The sequence below is a fragment of the Petaurus breviceps genome, unplaced genomic scaffold (assembly GCF_028583685.1).
Source record: "Petaurus breviceps papuanus isolate PSGF00001 unplaced genomic scaffold, PetGlider_PUasm1.0 208, whole genome shotgun sequence".
Taxonomy (NCBI): domain Eukaryota; kingdom Metazoa; phylum Chordata; class Mammalia; order Diprotodontia; family Petauridae; genus Petaurus; species Petaurus breviceps.
The window spans coordinates 29,162,193-29,180,879 of NW_027185852.1; the positions used below are offsets into that span (position 1 = coordinate 29,162,193).

The 18,687-nt window shown below is 54.4% G+C and overlaps 3 protein-coding genes across 3 annotated transcripts in view; 1 reads left to right on the forward strand and 2 right to left on the reverse strand.

Annotated features, from left to right (window-relative positions):
• The window catches only part of LOC138165389 (cytochrome b-c1 complex subunit 6, mitochondrial-like), a 290,341-nt gene that overhangs the window by 52,568 nt on the left and 219,086 nt on the right, over window positions 1-18,687 (reverse strand). The gene's annotated exons all lie outside the window — the stretch shown is intronic.
• Window positions 371-8,579, reverse strand: LOC138165380 (leucine rich adaptor protein 1-like). Its single transcript, XM_069093654.1, has 2 exons — window positions 8,023-8,579; window positions 371-2,784 (listed from the first exon to the last, which is right to left on the reverse strand). The coding sequence occupies exons 1-2, from the start codon at window positions 8,224-8,226 to the stop codon at window positions 2,257-2,259; spliced, it is 732 nt and encodes a 243-aa protein (XP_068949755.1). The 5' UTR covers window positions 8,227-8,579; the 3' UTR covers window positions 371-2,256.
• LOC138165381 (protein O-linked-mannose beta-1,2-N-acetylglucosaminyltransferase 1) overlaps window positions 12,357-18,687 on the forward strand; it is a 19,065-nt gene continuing 12,734 nt past the window's right edge. The window contains exons 1-10 of the mRNA XM_069093655.1: window positions 12,357-12,508; window positions 12,595-12,778; window positions 13,423-13,537; window positions 13,654-13,772; window positions 15,960-16,025; window positions 16,112-16,225; window positions 16,375-16,492; window positions 16,719-16,817; window positions 17,150-17,277; window positions 18,140-18,210. Coding sequence (XP_068949756.1) covers window positions 12,659-12,778; window positions 13,423-13,537; window positions 13,654-13,772; window positions 15,960-16,025; window positions 16,112-16,225; window positions 16,375-16,492; window positions 16,719-16,817; window positions 17,150-17,277; window positions 18,140-18,210 — 950 coding nt within the window. The 5' untranslated portion in view covers window positions 12,357-12,508; window positions 12,595-12,658. The remainder of the gene's footprint in view (window positions 12,509-12,594; window positions 12,779-13,422; window positions 13,538-13,653; window positions 13,773-15,959; window positions 16,026-16,111; window positions 16,226-16,374; window positions 16,493-16,718; window positions 16,818-17,149; window positions 17,278-18,139; window positions 18,211-18,687) is intronic.

Consider the following 18,687-nt stretch of genomic DNA (forward strand, 5'->3'; position numbering starts at 1 on the left):
TTCTCATAAGGTCTCATCTCCTGTCCCCTCACCCTCCTCGCTGACCTCATGTCACTCTTGAGGCTGGACTCAACTGGGGGAGCAGTTTGAGAGGTGTGGGGAGACAGACAACGGGAGAATGGAGGTAGGAGAGGATTAAGTCAGGAGCGGGGAGCCCCCATGATATCACAAGCTGTCTCCCAGCTTCTGACCCCTCCCCAACCTATTGCTCAGAAAGGATAGCGAATGGTGCCTGCCCCCTGGTGGCCAGACTCTGCCATGCCGGGAGGGGGTGGAGTTGAAACCCAGGTAGAAGGGAAACTCCCCTGACAACTATAGCAGGATAGGCAAGAGAGGGGAAAGGGAATAAGCATTTGTAGCACCTACTCTGTGCTAGGCACTGTGCTAAGCGCTTTTAATAGAGATTATCCATTGGATCCTCCCGACAGCCCCGGGAGGTGGGTATATTTATTATCCCCATTTTACAGTTGAGGAAGCAGAAGCACCCAGAGTAAAGTGACTTACCCAGGGTCACACATCTAGTCAGTAATCTGAGGCTGGATTTGAACTCAGGGCTTCCTGACTCCATGATCAGTGTTCTATCCACTGGGCCACCAGCTGCCTCTGGTGGCTGGACATCTCTCCTATGAGCTGAGGCTCTTGTCTGGGCCCTCTTGGGACTGGGTGTTGGAGTCAGGCTTTATGGGAGCTGAGCTTGGGCCCTTTGGCCAGAGAAGTCCCCATTATTCTCTTCCTGGCCTGTCATACAGATAGGTTGATTTGTCTGGGCCACTTTCCACCTTCCACAGTGCCAACCTTACTCATAGGCACCAAACTCAGCTCCACTCAGAATTAGCCTGAAATCAAACAAGGACCTAGGCCCTTGGGCACTGTGACTTCAGCTCCTTCTCCTTGCCTTAGTCTACCTTCTGGCAGGTCCCCATGGGAAATTTATGGACAGAGGTTTTTCTCCAGTCTGTGGTGCCCTCTCAGGCACCCGACCATCCTTAGGAGGGGACTCAGAATCCCTCACCCATCAGAAAGACAGAGACAGATGGACACACAAATCAGAGACAGAGACATACACAAGTCAGAGAATAAAAAACAGAGAGACGTGTCAAATGGAGCAGAATCACAGAGATCAAGACACCCCATCAGCCTCAGTTTTGAGAAAGTAGACAAAGAATCTTCACTTTGACAGCTGAGACAGAGGGAGATGGAGTTGGAGGTGCACAGAAGACAGACAGACTGGGCAGTGGGCAGCTGGTGCCATGTGGGCAGAACAGGCTCAGGCAACAATGGACTTTATTGAGATGGAGTATTGTGAGCCTTTCTCCCTCCCCGCCTCTCCTCAGATAACCTAACCCTCCCTCCCCCCACACTGAGGCTCAAACTCCATGGCACTGAGACTGGACAGAGAGACCAAGGGTCATGAACTGGCATACGAATGGTGTGGATGGGTGGGTGGCAGGAGAAGAAGACGATCAGGTCAGGCCTGAATCCTGCATCTCCTCCCCACTGTGGGCAGGAAGAGAACACCAGCACAAGGTTCCTCCCCAACTGCTGGTGAGGTTGAGAACAATAGGAAATGAGGCTCCCCCTGGCAGAAAGTCTTGGGGTATTACTCCTAAGAAGAGGGAGCCCATGGGAAGTAGGGCCTGTAGCTCCATGAAGGGACAAGGAGAAGTTTGGCCACCAGGAAGTGATGTTGACCCGATCTGGCGTTCCAATCCTACAGTCAATGGGAAGATATAGTCCCCAGGTAGTGGGTTTGGGAGGTGGCCTCCTACCTCCTCCATAGACAGAGATGCTATCCCTGATGCAGGGAAGGGGTGAGTCACCACTCAGCAAACTAGGTGACTTTGTGACTTTGTAGAGAATGGGGAGGAGCTTCCACACTGGCTCCTCCCACCCCCACCTAATAGCTGGGGGAGTCTAGCTTGGAAGGCAGGGGAACACTAACACATTTCTGGCACCTATCCCACCAGCCTCCCCTAAATCAGGCAGGGCCTTCACTAGGTCAATGATGCCATCTGACTGACTTCCTGAAGCAGGGGGAATGGACATAGGAGACAGTACCTCTAGTGAGGAAAGAGCTGGGGGAGAGGGAGGCTGGCCTGAGGAACATCTTGGGGTCTAGTTTCCAATCTCTTCCCACAGGCCTTGAGATCTTAAATTTAAATTTAAAGCCAGAAGGGACCGTTGAAACCATACTGTCTCCTCAGTTCAGAGAACGAAAGGAAGGGTCAGACCAGGGGAGACGAGAGGCCTGGGCTGCTACAAGAACGTCACGTCATCCTGACACTGTCCCCAGTACCAGTGGGCCCCATAGCTGAGGCCAGACCTGGCATCCTCAGGGACCTCCTCTCCAGGAGGCTTCCGCCCAGACCTGGCCCCCAACGCTGTATTGGCCTCTGTCCAGGACCTCTCTTCTGAGGGAGGAGCCTTTGTCCAGGTCATGCCAGGTGGAGGATGTCGGCTGCCAGCCTCGGAGAGCCCCTCATCATCGGGCTCAGCCCCAGAGGCCAGTGTGTCCAGGTAGCTGCCGATAGAGACGCTGTCCAGCCGATCCACAGCTGCAGCTGTGGTGGTGGTTGGGGTGGGGTCCGGCAGGCTCTCCCAGCTGCCTCGGTGGGAACAGGCTCCTGGGCTGCCCCCTGTCAGGCTGTACTGGCTGCTGGTGAGGCTGCTACATCGGCTAGCCAGGGCTCCCCGCTCTTCTAGCAACCAACGCACGGCCTCAATGCCCTCGTTCACTGTGACAAGTTGCTGCAAGATCTTCACGTCGATGGCTCGAAGGTAAGCCTGGGGAGTGAGGAAGAGAGAGGAAGGGGCTGCAGGCTGAGTCCAGGAAAGGAGGACAAGGCCAGTTTCTAAGTTGGGAAGGCCACCCCATGGGGCAGGGCAGGAGTCAGAATCACAAGTCTTTTTTTTTGGAGGTCTGAGTTAACATGCAAGCTATGTGACCTTTGGGCAAGCCACTACCCCCACCCCATACACACACCCCCTGACTCAGTTTGTTCATCTTCAAAAGAGTGGAGTAGATTGGTCTGTAAGTTCCCTTCATGGCCTAACATTCCCTGAGTCTAAATCACAGAATCACAGCAGCTCAGAGATGGAAAGCACCTGTGTGGCATCAAACCCAATCTAGATATCATCCCTTACAAGCAGTCAGCCAGCCTCTGCTTAGAGACCCCCACGGAAGGGGAGCTCACCACCAAAAACCACCTCCAGAGGGAGTCACTTTGGGACAGTTCTCAGGGTTAGGAAGTTCTTCCTACCATCCAGCCTCAATTGGCTTATTTGGGACTTCCCCCATGGTGCCTGGGGCCAAGGAGGGCCAAGCCGCTCCCTGTTTCATAGGACAACCCTTCACATATTTGAAGACAGCTCTCCTAACAATATCACACAAATGGCTAATGCTGGTTCTAGAGGATAGATGATGAAATGTCCTATCCTGCTCTTGGCAGACCCTTCAGATGCCCCATATCACCCATGATTCTGGATCAGGTCACTGTGCTGGTTAATAGGTCCAGGAAATCTAGGGAAACTTTATTGTCCCTCCATTGGGTTAAGGGGGAATGTGGGGGCAGGGGAAGGCAGAGGGAGGAAGACAGAGATGGGCCTGGGCATCAGAAGGAACAATGACAGCACTGGGAGGACTGGGACGTGTGAGAGACAAAGGCCAAGAGCCTGTGTTCTCAGAGGGGGATCTTGGCTCTCCAGGTTGGACCTTGGTACATCCTTGGTGACCAGGCAAGGGCTGAGATGGGATGAGGAGCACTGGTGACTAGGGGAAACAGGAGGAGGTAGCTGAAGGTGAGGTTCATCAGCTTGGATAAGATGTCCCTGAAGAAGGCAGTGAGGATGGGGTTAGACAGGAAGACTGGCCACGAGCCAGGTTGTCAAATCATCAAGAAAGCTGAGGCAAGGACCAAGAGGTCAGCAGGGGGCACCAAGAATGGGGAGAGGATAAGAAGAAGATTGACTAGACCAGGGGTGGGGAACCTATGGCCTCGAGGCCACACATGGCCTTCTAGATCCTTGGTGTGAACTTTTGACTGAGTCCAGGTTTCACATAATAATCTATTATTGAGGGATTTGTTCTGTGAAGTTGGGATTCAGTCAAAGGGCTACACTTGAGGACCTAGAGGGCCACATGTGGCCTTGAGGCTGCAGTCCTACCCCGGGGCTAGACTTCCAAAAACAAGAAGGTCTGCCAAGGTCAGTGGCAGAGGAGGAGTCCTCAGGCTTCAGCAGGGGCAGGACACTAGGATGATTAGACATCTGTGGAAGGTACTGCCAAAGACCGGGTATCTTCAGGGGTGAGTTGGAGAGTGAAGGACTGTGGGTTAGAAGCTTTAAGGAGGTCCCAGAAGAGCCCATCATCCCTAACAGAATAGTGATGCACAAGGTAGGCTAGATGGGAGGGGGCAATGTGGTATATCCACTCCCCTAGAGCCCCCAAGGCCAGAGTGGATACCTGAAATTGGGACTTAACATGCTACACGTCACGGGTATGTGGGGGGAATGCCTGAGGGGGCTGAGGCAAACTGTGCTCCCCTCACAGACACAGGGAGAGAAGACACTGTGAAGGCACCTTGGTGGTGCCCCAAGAGCCCTGGGCGTGACTTGGGATGGCAGGGCTGTGGTAGGGGCTGAATGAGGGGCCTCCATTTCTCCAGTGGCCCTCCCTGTGCATGGGTGGGAATGCTAGGCTCATGAGGACAGCCAGGGCCACCTGGAGGTGGTCAAACGTGGAACAATGGAGACAGTACTGAGAGCCAGCTTTTAGGTAGCCAGAAGGAACTTCCTCACAGACCCAAAGGGGAATGGGTTGCTCCCCCTCACCAGAGGCTGCCAAGCATAGACAAGGCGAGAAAAGAAGGGGTTCTGGCTCAGAGTCAGAATGAACTACAAGCCCCGGGAGGAGAATATGGGGGCTCTGGTCCTGAGTCCCCATGGAGACCTTACACCAAGCAAAGGTTCTGCCCCAAATGGGGAGCCATCCAGAGAGGCCAGGCAGGGTGAGAATGAAAGAGAGAACACTTTGTTGTTGTGCTTCAGTTGTGTGTGACCACATTCAGGGTTTTCTTGGCAAAGATACCGCAGTGGTTTGCCATTTCCTTCTCCAGCTCATTTTACAGATGAGGAAACTGAGGCCAACAGGGTTATTTTAGTGACTTGCCCAGGGTCACACAGCTGGAATTGTCTGAGGCCAGATTTGAACTCACAAAGATGAGTCTTTCTGACTCCACAGCTGGTGCTCTATCCACTGCACCACCTAGTTGCCTGAGAGAGAACACAGCCCCTACAGATTTCCTTCCCCCACCCCCCTCAGATTTCTAAGAACCTGGCAACAGCCCCTCAGTTCTAAGGAAGCAGAAACATGAGCCAGAGAAGAGGTATGAATATGTATGGCTATGGGGAAAGGAGGGTGGAGAGTGACGTCACTGTCTAGGCCCCAGGGAAAATCAAGGACTCCACACTTCTGGGCTCCTAGTCCTTTCCCCAACCCCCACCCCCAAACACTTACTGGAGGCATCTGGGGATCCTCAGAGAATGTGGAAGCACAGAATGTCTGAGCTCAAAGCAGCCTTGGGAATCACTTCCTCATCTGTCATTTTACAGAGGAGGAAACTGGGACTGAGGAGGAAAAGGGCTTGCTCAAGGTCACTCAGCTTGAAAGGGACAGAGCTAGGACACCACACTGACAGCCTGGGCTAGAATAGACCCAGGGACTCTGGTTATCAAGGCAACAGCAGCTGGAGTGGGAGGACTCTTGGAGGGGGAAGGGAGAGAAATGCCCCACCCCCACCCCAGCCCACCAAGGGGCGACTTCTTTGGCCACATTCATACTCTAGGTCCAGATCTGATCAGGAAGGGAGAAAAAGCCTGGGGCTTTGGCATGAGAAGGACCCTGTGCCAGCCCATCTTGAGTGGGACAGCTGGGTTGGCAGATGGAGGCTTGAAGATCAGAGCCCTCCTCCCTTCCCACACAGATTTTGGGGAGGTAATAGGGAGCTTTAAAGGGCCAGTGCCCAAAGTCATAGAGTATCCAAGCTGGAAGGGACCTGACAGAATGTCAGACCATCTAGGCTCCTTAGACAGAGAAGGAAACTGAGACCTGGAGAAAAGGGAGTTGTGGGTACTCACAGCCAGTCAGGCAGAGACTGGGTATTGGAATGTGGGTCCTCTCCCATCCACTCTACAGTTTACAAAATCACAGATCAATGAGAAATTGAAAGCCCTAGCCATTCTCCCACCCCAGGGGAAAGGAGAAGACAATTAGATGAGGCTGGACACCAGGATGCCTAGGTCTCAAAACCAGCTGGGGCCCTGGAAAAAGTCAGATTGGGGGTTTTAGGAGAAACTAGAGCAGCACAACTCCCCATTGCACTTCCCAACACAATTAAGCAGGCTTTTCAATGGGGATGAAAATTCAAAAGTTGTAGAAATATCCCTTCCCCCAACTCTCTATTTCAGCTGACAGAGGGAGAAGTTAGAAAGTGTTAACATTGAAGGGGAAAGAGCCCGGGACAAGTATTTCTAGGTCTCACACTAGCTCTGTGACCTCAGACAAGTTCCTTCTACCACTGGGCCTCAGTTTCCCCATTTGTAAAGTGGGGTAACAACTGGCTCTCTGAGAGGTGGAGTGGGGAAGTGCTTTGTAAACTTTTCTGTAGAAATGGCTGTAACTATTCTTAACCCCATGACGTCATCATAGATTGGAGGCTGGCCATTCCATCACAGGCAGCCTATTGAGTTTTAGATGAAAACAATTCACTTCTCTAGTGGAAAGCCCTGTGATGTTAAAGGCCAGTCTTCTGTGCACTTGGCCTTGGACAGCAGACCTACAGTCTATTGATTGGTGCTGAGTGGCTCAGGGCCAGCCTGAGAACTCTCCCTTCTCCCAGCGTGCTCAGCTGAGCTCCCTCAGAAGAGACTCCAGGCTCACCCTGAGGCCACTAGGAGGCAATATAAGCAATCATCAAAATAAGGTTTTCTTTTGCCGAAACACAATTCTCCCTGCCCACCCCCCAACTTACAGAGTGGAAAACTGAGATTCATAGAATTGAATTGAAGGATTTGCCCAAAGTCACAGAGCAGCTGAGTACCCTCCACTGACATCCAATTCAGGGTCCTCTCCACAGCACTCCATTTGCCTGTGTTTCTCTGAGCCCTAAGATCCTGACGATGAGGGGAGAGGGTTCTGCAGCTAACTTAGGGACCACTGGCCTCTAATAGAGCCGGTGTCCTGCAAAGACACGAGTAGGGATGTGGCGGCTTGGGGCACCTTCTGCCCGACACAAACACACACCCACGGTGAGGGGGGGCAGATGGCTCCTCAGAGCCTGGCTGCTTTTGCTACACCCCCTCCTCACTTTAGTGCAGGGGCACCAGTGAATAGGAGGTCACCAGGGTCTGGGAAAGAGGAGGGCTGGGGAGATTCGTCACCACCTCCGAAGTGGTTTCCCTAGAGCCCTGTCTTTGGTGAAGGGTATGGGGGTGACCAATAAGAGATGGGACAGAAGGCGTCTGGAAGCCCTTCTTTTTTCAATCCCTTCTTTGCACAGAAGAGACCGGGTCCCACTGAGGGAAGGGTCTTGTCCAGGGTCCTATAGCCCGCTGACTGTTGGCATTACAGCCCAAGTCAAGTCAGCGGGTGTCTGGGGTGTGAGGCAGGCCCCAAAATCCTCACAGAAAAAGAAAACAAACCTGACCTTTTATTCTGGAACCAGATGGGGGAAAACAAAACAAAACAAAACAAAATAAGCCATGGAAAAAGCCCCAGAACGTCCTTTCCCCTGACCGGGGGGTGGAGACTGAACCAGGCAGAGCCTTAAAGCCCCCCAAACCACTATCTCCGGGTTCAGCTCGCACCTAGCCAGGCTTTAACCCTGTGGGTGATGGGGGGTTGGGGGGGGGTGAAGTATCAAGCAGGAGCTTTAACCCTTCCATTCGGAGAGACCACCTGGGGACAGAGACTAGGTTTAAAATCCGGTGGGGGACAGGGGGAGACAGAGGGAGGGACTCACTCACCAGCTCGAGCCTTAGCGCCGTGACCTTGTCGCCCAGACCCAGGCCGTGGCCGGCTTCTGACGTCCCTTGGGGAGACTGCAGCAGCGCGGATACCGGCTCTGCCTCGCCCCGCAAGCTGCGGAGCAGCCCCTCGGGAGTCTTCCGGCCCACCTTGCCCTCCACGTCCCGCAGGTCGGGCGCCGAGCACTCCGGGGTCCCCTCCATGCGGGAGCATGCGGGGGCATGAGGAGCCCGCGACGCTTCGCTTCCCCTGTCCCCCTGCCCCCCTGCCCCTACGGGGCGGGGCCCCCCGGACGTCTCGTTCCCACTCTCCTCCTGGCTCTTCCCCGAAGCAGAGTGCAGCTTCAGATCTCTGAGCCCAGCGGGGTCCGGAGCTGAGGGGCGGGGCCTGAGCCTGCGGCTAGGGACGACTTTGACTCCAGACTCCCTCTCTCCTTCCCGCTGGGAGCAGCCGAATCCCGCAGATCCAGCTTGGAACCGCCAGCACAGGCTAGGTGCGGGGGCGGGGGCGGACCCGGCTGGCTGCGCCGTAAATATCAGAGCAGAGCTCAGCCCCCGACGCAGTTACTTTAGACGTCGTATGCCTTTTTCCCGCGCTAGGAAGACAGCAGACCCGGGTTCTGGTCTCCTAGCCACTGACGCTTCCGTCTCCAGATCTCAGCTTCCTCATCTGTAAATGATGGTTGGAAGTATGGATAGGGTGCTGATCTTGGAGTCGGGAGACCCGGGTGGTAATTCTGTCTTGGACAGGAGGCAGCGGGACCCTGGACAAGTCCCTTCTCATTGTCCTCACAACAACCCAGGTGACATTATCATCCCCATTTTACAGTTGGGGAAACTGAGGCAAACAGAGGTTACGAGACCTGTCCAGGGTCACATAGCTAAGTCTGAGGCCAAATTTGAACTCAGGTCTTCCCGACTTCAGGCCCAGGGCTCTAACCACTTTCATCACCTAGCTGCCTCAGTGAAGCTAACAATAATTATTGGGGTACCTCCAGCTCACTGGGTTGTCAAGATGAGGCTCCAAGGAGATAGACAGTTGGAGGGAAAAATAGAAAAGGAAAGACAAATCTGTGCTGGTATAAAGATCTACTCTTGGTAACAGGCTGGGCATGCACTGGAGAACCTCTAAGGTTTGTCTAAGCTCCCTCCAGCTCTGACCTCTGTTCTCTGTTCCAGGTCTGCTCTTCTCTATTTTAAGTCACCAGTTCTGACACTGTTTTCTAAGGGCCCTCCTAGATCTGTCTTGTGTTCTCAGTCCTACCTTTTTATGTTTCTTTCAGCTCTAACATTCTCTGTTTCATGTTCTAAGATTCCTTCCCAGATCTCATGTTCTCTGTTCTATGTCCCAAGGGTCCAAAAATCTAAGTGGACGATTCCACAAGCCTCTCATTCCAAGCCTAGGGTTCTAGCATCCTCATAGACTGAGTCCTCTGCTGCATATTCAAAACTGCTAAGAATTCCAATGTTTTTTGAATCTGAGTCTAAACTAGGAAAAATCTAAGATTCCCCAGTCTGCCTTTTAGCCTGGAAACTCCCCCTCCCCCCTCCTTCTATGAGCAAGGCTAGAGCCCTTGGGAGACTTAACTTGATTCCAAGGGGCCTCTGGATGTAAAGAACCCAGAGCACTAATCTCCCTGCCCCCAACCCCCATTCCCCACCCCCTCCTGGCCCTGTTTTCTCTCCCTAAAAATTAATTGGCCCTAGGAAAGGGAGTAGCTAAGCAACAGCCTAGAGGGGGTGGAGGAGGGAGTGGTGAATGTGGCATCCTCTTCCTTCTTCCTCCTCCTCTTCATCCTCCACAATATTAATATATACTCCTTGGATTCCTGTATCCTCTGTTAGACCTTAGGGATATTAACTGGACTGGGACCCAAGCCTTTCCCCCCAAGGCCATGGGGAGCTAAAAATAATGAGAAAATTACCAGCACCTGACACAGCCTAGCTGGGAGTGGTAGGGAGGGGGTGGTAGTGTACCCAGGGAGGGTACTGGGCTGAAAGTCAGGAAATCTGGAATCTAGTGTTGTATATGCCATAGACTGCTGTATGTGTGTGTGTGTGTGTGTGTGTGTGACCTGGGCTAAGTCACTTTAGTTCTTGGGGCTATCTTTTAAATAAGAATAAGCCTTCTTGAGGCTGTTGTAAGTACATAGTGAGAGAAAGGGTCAGAGCATTTCTACCACATCTCTCCAGACACAGTCTTCTTCCTCAAGCCCAGTGAACCTAGGAGAGTTCAGGTCCTCATCACCTTTTGCCTGGACGAATAGCAGTAACATTTACAAAGCACTTACATATTTTATTATCTTGGTGAGGCCTCACAATTACCCTATGCTAGGTGTACATATATTATTAGTATTCCTATTTTATGGATAAGGAAATAAGAGGTAAAGTGACTCCTCTAAGGTCACACAGCTAGTGTCTGAGATGGGATTTGAACCCAGGTATTTCTGACTGCAGATTTATGAACCCTACCCACTGCTTTATGCTGCCTCAGTTACCTGAGCCTCCCATTTGTTTTCCCTGGCAATGTTCTCCAATCTCCTTTCCAATCTATCTGTGAACAGACATCATTTTGTAAAACTCTCACAGGTTACTGCCCATCTTAGTGTTTACAAAGTGCTGAAAACCCGAAGACAATTTAAAAAAAAAAGAAGTAAGGAAAATCCAGTAAGTCTTCTCTCCCTGAGGTCCTCCCCACCAGCTTCCAGAACCCATGGGTACTTGGAGCCAACTGGAAATCACCCCCTCACCTTCTGGTGAGAAGCCAAACTTACTGAATAAAAATCAGCCCTTGGGAGGGCACCGAGGTTAAACTAATTCTGAGTTTGAGAATTTTATAAAATGATGTCTGCGTATTAAAATTGTGTAACCATGGATTTAAATATATATGTATATTTGGTATTCTGTGCTTGACAACAAATACCAATTAAAATGAACATTTTGTAGGCAAAGAAGATTGTATATGGAACAATGAATCTCTACAACAAATTGATGGCTTTTTTAAAACAAGCATAAGAAATTTCTATGATAGGATAGGACGCTACTGATGCTGTCTTCCTTGTCTGCAATGCGTTCTGGACCTTTTCCTGGGCTTTTCTGTGTTTTAACCTGCTTCAATGCACGGCCCCCATGCTTTCCTTTTTTTTTTTTTAACATCACTATTGCTTAAGCCCCTCCTTTTCAAGGAGAGAGAGAGAGAGAGAGAGAGAGAGAGAATCCTTCCTTGTGATAAACACAGAAGAGCAAAACAAATTCCCACGTGGGAAAATGAAAATCTTCTGCATATGAAATCCATGGGAGTGAGCAGTAAGTGGGATCCTGATTTTGCACCTTCCTACCTTAGCCCCCTTATAAGTGGCATCTCCAGAGTTTGAAGGGCATGGCATCTACACTCCCTTAAGTCGAATTACTCCCCAGTGAGATGGTGAAGTATCCTTGGTATTACTTCCATTTTATAGAAGGTAGAAGCGAGGCTCGGAGAGGAACTGGGACTTGTCCGACCGGTTTGGAAGTGACCCTGGGTAAGATTCGAATCAGGGCTTCTCTGAGTCCGAGGCTAGCACCCCGCTTTCGCTGCCCCAGCTGCCTTGCTGTTCCAGTTGGGAGCCCCTAAGGCTCGCTTTGAAAACCCGCTCCATCCACCCCGGGCTCTTTTGTGGGGCTTTGGCCTAGTCTTTTCCCGACCGTGGACTTCCAGTACGTTCCCGTCTCCAATGGAGTGTGACCTGGAGGGAGTCACTTTCCCGAGCCGGCAAGCCCCTGGCTTTCCCAGGAATCCCTGTCTCTGAATTTGTAAAAGGTGGAGTGGGCTGGACGGTTCTAACCCTTTGGGGTGTCACGGAGCCCAAGGGCGCAGGGCACCTGCGGAAGAATGGGGGACCCCGGCTCCGAATCAGGCGTTTAAATGCGGACAGTAAGGGGCCCGTGATTACCATGGAAACCAATGCTAGCAGTGCACAGTCCTCCCGAGTTTTAAGAAGTCCAGTTCAGGGCGCCGGGGTTAGAGCCCCCCAGACGCCTCGATGACGATGACGCCTCGGAACTTCTCTCCCCCCACCCCTTCCTCCCACCCCGGAGCCTCAGTTTCCTTGTCTGTAAGTCTGGTTGTTCCAGGTCCCCGCCTCCCCCCTTTCCCCCTCCCTCCCCCCGCTCCGCTCGGGGCAGGGCTCTCAGGGGCGGGGCCGGGGTCCTGACGGCTCCTCGAGGCTCCTCCCCATCCCCCTCCTCTTCTCCCGCCCCTCCAGCTCCGAGGCCCTTTAAGCCCCGCCCTTCTCCGGCCTCTGACCCAGCGGAGACCGGAAGCTACGGGCCGGGACGGGACGGGACGGGGCGGGGCGGGGAGGGGTCGGGAGGCAGCATGGAGGAGGTGGCTCGCTCCGGGCCCACCCGCTGCTGCTCCTGCCGCCGCTGCCGCCGCTGCCGCTGCTGCCGACCCTGAGCCTGCCCGGGCTGCGCTGGGCGGGCGCCGCGGCTCCCCGTGACGGCCGTGAGTGCGCGAGGCGGGGGGTGGGGGGCGATCGCGGGGGCGGGGGGCGCCCGGCCCCTCACGGCTCCCCTCTCCCATGTCGCCAGGTGTGCAATGACGGGGGCTCCCGGGAGGCCCCAGTGAGGAGCAGGGCCCCTGGCCGCTCCGGGCATGGACGAGTGGAAGCCCGGCCCCTCGGGGAAGCCCTTCGGGGCTAGGAAGAAGCGGGGCTGGTACCTGACCTGGAAGTACCGGCTGACGAACCAGCGCCTCGTGCGGCGCCTCTGCCAGGTGGGGCTGCAGCCCGGCCGGGGGCCCCGACCCCTTTTTGTCGCCCCCTCGCCCTGGTAGCCTTCTCCAGACTCAGTCCTGCCCCCCTCATCTCGTGTGTCCTCACATCCCCCCGGGGCTTTTGGTCCCCATCTTTGCCGGCCTGCCCCTGTCCTATATGGGCCCGGCTCTGGGCCTTCTTGGGCTTCGGGGTAGCTGGGAGTAAGAACAGCCCCAGGCCCCTGCCTTGGGTGGGGGCACAGGAGGAGCAGATGAGGACCCTGCCATCCTAGGGCTCCCAGGCTGGGGCTGGGGCCTGGGGGAGTCCCCAGTCTGCCTGAGGGAACCCAGGTTCTCCATAAAAACCAGTAAAGCAACATTGTAGCAGCTGCAGGAGGGGAGGAGGGGCCTCAGAACTCTGCACAGGCAGAGAGCCCTGGGGGGCGACCAGAATCAGGGAGACCTTCCTAGAGTGCTGGGTGGGCAGGGGCTGGTGGTAGCACTTAAGACTCTGGGTCCTGGACTCCGCTATTCAAACCTAACCCTCCCCCCATCCCCACCGGACTTTGGAGAAGGTGAGTTTGCTCAGGCTGTCACTACCCCAGGACGCAGGGGGCCTTCCCTCTTGCATGGCCCTTTGCTCCAGCTGTCCCCTTCTCTTGCAGACAGGGGCTGTTCTGTTTCTGCTGGTGACGGTCCTAGTCAACATCAAACTGATCCTGGACACACGTCGGGGGGTCAGCGAGGATGGCGAGGACCTGGAGTCAGAGCATGACTATGGTTTGAGGGGGGATGGCCTGGGGGAATGGGGAGGCCATAGGAGAGGGGGAGCCAAGACCTCAGTGTGTGGGGCAGGAGAGGAGGGGGTGATCCTGACCTTTCCCCTTATCCCCTAGAAGAGACCCTGCAGCACCAAGAACCCCCAAGGCGGGGCGCTGCTGGCCCCCACAGGGTGCTGGATGTTGAGGTCTACTCCAGCCGGAGCAAAGTATATGTAGCTGTGGATGGCACTACGGTGAGTTCAGTGTGTCTTGTTCCACGCCCCCTCCAGGTCCTAGATTGGAGCCAGTGTACCCTTCAGCTGCCTTCCCCAGAAGGTCCCCTGGCTGCCTGGGAGGGAGTTGACCTAGTGAAATAGACAGACCTAGGATTAGACTTTGAGGCTGGGGGAGCCCAAGAAGGCAGGTTCCTGGGGGAGTCCCCAGTCTGACTGAGGAGACCCAGATTCTGGGTCAGTAAAGTGACATTATAGCAGCAGGAGAAGGAGGAGGGACCTCAGAGGTGTTCTGTCCACTTGCCCCAGTCTGACTGAGGGGACCCAGATTCTGGGTCAGTAAAGTGACATTATAGCAGCAGGAGAAGGAGGAGGGACCTCAGAGGTGTTCTGTCCACTTGGCAGAGCCCCAGGGCTACCAGAATCTGGGAGATCTTCCCAGAGTACTGGGTGGGTGGGGACCGGTGGTAACCCCAAGGAATGAAGGACCAGGAAGTCATTCCTGCAACCCTGTTGGAGGGTTTTGGGGGGCCAACAGGGAGAAGGCCTAGCCCAGCTTCCTCTGCTAGGAGGGGGCCATAGACAGCCAGGGGAGCCTGGGAGTCAGGAGGCCTGCATTCTGAGCTGATTGTAACTCCAGGAAAGGCCCTTCTCCTCTGGGAGCCTCCATTTCTTCCTCTGCAAAAAGAACAAGTCCATTCACCTGGGAGGTGATGCTATGGCTGGAGCCAAGGACTCTGGGAGACAGAAAAGAAAAGGAAGTGTGTTCCAGGGATAGAAAGCAGCCTGGCAAAGACCCTGGAATGGGAGTGGAATGTCATGTCCAGGGAGCAGCCAAGAGGTCCCTCTGGCTGAAACCTCTAGTGTGTCTGGGGGGAGTGATGGGAGATGTTTTCAGAGGTGGTTGGGAGCTGGAAGGATTTCAGGGTCAGGAGTCAGGCTCATTCTACAGGTAGTAGAGAGCCCCTGAAGCTTCTTGAGCAGGGGAGTGAGGTGGTCAGGGGAATTCCAGTAGGAAGCTTATTCTGGCAGCCCAGAAGAGGTTGGGTTGAAGAGTCAGCTGGGTCAATAAACATGATTGAGTGCCTGTTGTGTGTCAGACACTAAGGGGAGAGAGCAGAAGCAGGCATGCCAGTTAGGAGGCAATAGTATAGGTAAGGGGCAGGGGGCTGGGAGACTGGAGGAGGGGGACAGGTGGGAAGGCTGCTTCCTGGATAGAATCTACCAAACTGAGTGACTGATTGCCTTCTCCCTTGCCATGGCTGCACCTGTCTCTGAGGTTGAGAACTCTCAAGGGGGAAAAGATGGGGAACCACAGTTTGGCAGAGCTAACCAAGCTTTGGATGTCTGCTGTTATGTGTAGTGCTCCTCACCCATAGTCCCCCACCTCTGCAGGAGAGGGAAGAGGGGAGGCAGGTGCCTTGTCACAGTTGGGGCTGAGCTCAGTTGTGATTAGACAGCCTCATGCGTCCAGATAAGTCTTCTCTGCCTCTCTGCCTCCATCGTGTTTGCTGTTTCTTACTTTACAGGGCAGTAATATACCCTTAACATGCCAAGGTGGGAGCAGATAGTGAGCTCCCAACAGCCTCACCTACTCAGATTCTGGGATGCTCAGCCCTATCTTCTTCCTCCCCTGTCATGTCACCGGCACCAGGAACAGCCTGGTCCCCTTCATTGTGGAAGGAGGCAGGACATGGTGCTGGCTTGGGATCCCAGCTTCAGCTTCAGGCAGCCCAGTGAGGAAATGGACCTGAAGCTTGCCCAGGGTCACCCAGCCCTTATAATTAGGATAGTAGTAGTAACAGCAGCAAGAGCAGTAGTAGTAGCAGTGCCTCTAATACTAGTCAGCATTTGCCTAGCACCCTGGCATGTTTGCAGAGGGACTTTGTGGAAGCTATCTCACTTCCCTCCTCCCTCACCCCCATCATAAGAAGGCCAATCTGCACGTTGTCCTCAGAGGTCAGTGGTGCTGGGCAAGGGGGTGAAGTAGTAAAGGGCACAGAACTGGAGGCAGGAGAGCCGGATTCAGTTCCTAACACTTAGGCTCCCTGATGGCTGTGGTACCCTGGGCAACTTGCTTCAGCCCTCTTGGCCTCAGTTTCCATTTGGAAAATGAGGGAGGCAGGCTGGGTGAGCTCAGAGGTCCTTCAGCCCCAGCCCACTGTCTTCGTGTTTCTTCTCACTGGCTCTCCTCCCTCTCCCATTCAGGTCCTGGAAGATGAGGCTCGGGAGCAGGGACGAGGCATCCATGTCATTGTTCTCAACCAGGCCACGGTGAGACCTGGGACCCACTGGGGGATGAGGGCCCTGGAGCTGGGTGCTGGAACCTCACTTGGCTCTCTCGTCCCTTAATCCCTCAGGGCCACGTGATGGCAAAGCGGGTGTTTGATACGTACTCCCCCCATGAAGATGAGGCCATGGTTCTCTTCCTCAACATGGTGGCCCCTGGCCGGGTGATCATCTGCACTGTCAAGGTCAGTGTGATTGCCCTGCTCTCGGTCCTGACCTGGCCTCCTGGTGGTCCTGGGCCTCTGCTGGGCTGGAAACAGGGAAGGAGCCAGGGTGTGGAATGGGCTGACTCTGAGGCTTAGGGGATTCCTGCCTGACCCAATCTGACCCCTAGGATGAGGGCTCATTCCACCTCAAGGATACAGCCAAGGCCCTCCTTCGGAGCCTAGGCAGCCAGGCGGGGCCAGTGCTGGGCTGGCGGGACACCTGGGCCTTCGTCAGCCGGAAAGGAGGTAAGGCAGCAGCACCTACTCCTCCCTGTCCCCCAAAGGACTGGCTGCAGCCTAGGCTGAGGGCTGCGGGCACATAAGGCTGAAGAGAGGCATTGGGATTACCTGGAATAGGGCAGGAGGCTGGGGGCAGGGTGACCAGCCGGGAAGCAGGGTCTGGGATGCCTGGACCCAAGAGCTGGGCCCCTTTCTCCTCTTAACCCCTTCCCACGTTCCTTATCCCCACCAGGTGCTGTGCTTGGTGAAAAGCACTCCAAATCACCTACTTTGTCTTCATGGGGGGAGCCCATCTTGTTAAAGACAGACGTCCTGCTGAGCTCCGCTGAAGGTGAGACCTAAGGGGGCCAGCCAGACTGGGACTGAGTTGGGGTGTTGGAAGCTGGGGCCTGGGAAGTGCAATGGTGGGGTATGGATGGGTATGAATGGGGTCAGGATGATGGGGTATGGCCTTGCCTAGAGGACCGTTGAGAGTCCGAGAGCCAGGAGCATCACCTGAGCCCAGGACTTATGGGATACTTAGGCTGAGCCTGGGGGGGCCTTGGGGGGGCTGGAACAAGACCCAAGGATGTTTAGGGCGAGAGAGTTAGTGCTGTCTGACCTGCGTGATGGGAAGAGGAGGTGGGGGGAAGGGCCCAGGCCAAATCCCTTCCATGCCCCCAGAGGCAGAGTGTCACTGGGCAGACACTGAACTGAATCGTCGTCGAAAACGCTTCTGCAGCAAAGTGGAGGGTTATGGGAGTGTGTGCAGCTGTGGGGACCCCACCCCCATTGAGTTCAACCCTGACCCGGTGAGTGAGCAGAGAGCTCAGGGGCAGGATATGGGGGCTGGGCTGAGCCTTGGGGCAAGACCTGGGAGCTAAGGCTGAGCCAAAGTCTTGCTGTTCAGGGAGGAGGTGGGGGGATGGGCTTAGCTTGGGATAGGGGTTGGACCAGAGGAACAAACCAGGACCACTAAGGCCAAACAGAAGAAAACAAGTGCCCTGGACACAGTACTATGGATTTTGGAGTGTGGGTGTGGCCCTCTCTGCTGTGGACCTCCCCTCCAACAACAAAGATCTCACCCCATCTATGCCTGCCCAATCCAGGCCCTCCTATAAGCCTGCCAGGGGCCTACTTCACTGGGAGGTTCTCCTGGATTTCTCCACACTCCTGGACACTCCCAGTGGGACACCTGGCCTGTCATCTCTTCAGTGTTTGCTAACTATCACTTTGTGGTGACCACGGGTAGAAGAGAATCAGGGAATTGGTTCCAGAAAGGGAGCCTAAGAAAAGGGAATTTGAGATTCACAAGACACCCAGAGACAGGAGAACCATGGGTATTATGATTATGCGCATCTTACAGAAACAGGGAGACAGACCTGTAAGGGCAAAGTGGCTTGCCCAGGGTCACATAGCTGGGCCAGAGGCAGGGTTTGAAATCAGGTCTCTTGGCCACAATCCTAAACTATAGCTATCACACCACACTCTTGTCTTTGGCACAGTATTAACTAAATAACAGTATTTTCCCTAACCTCTGAAATGAGAAAAGTTCACCCTGGGACCCAGGTCACATCAAAAGTTCATATAAGACTTCCTGAGACCTTTTCCCTTGGGAAGGAGAGGCCTCATTGGGAGCTGAATTCTATTCTTCCTTTCCCCCCAATCTCCCAGCTTCCCAACAACAAGGTTGCCAATGTGCCTGTGGCAGTCATTGCAGGGAACCGGCCTAACTACCTGTACAGGTAAGCCCTGGGTAGGGAGATGGGACCACCCCCTAACCCATACAGGTAAGCCCAGGGTGATGGGATGGCCCTCCTTACCTATGTAGGTGAATCCTGGGAAGGGAAATGGGCCTATCTACCTATATAACTGAGCTCAAAGTATGGGAATGGTCTATCTTACCTGTATAGGCTAAGCCTAGGGAAGGGAGATGAGGCCCATCTACCTGTATAAGGCTAAGCCTAGGGAAGGGAGATGGGGCCCATCTATCTATATAGGCTAAGCCTAGGGAAGGGGGATAAGGCCCACTTACCTGTACAGGTGAGCCTAGGAAGGGAAATGAAGCCAACCTACCTGTAAAGATGAGCCTAGGAAGGGAGATGAGGCCCACCTGCCTGTACAGATGAGGCTAGGAAGGGAGATGGGCCTACCTACCTGTACAGGTGAGCCTAGGAAGGGAGATGGGCCCACCTACCTGTACAGGTGAGCATAGGAAGGGA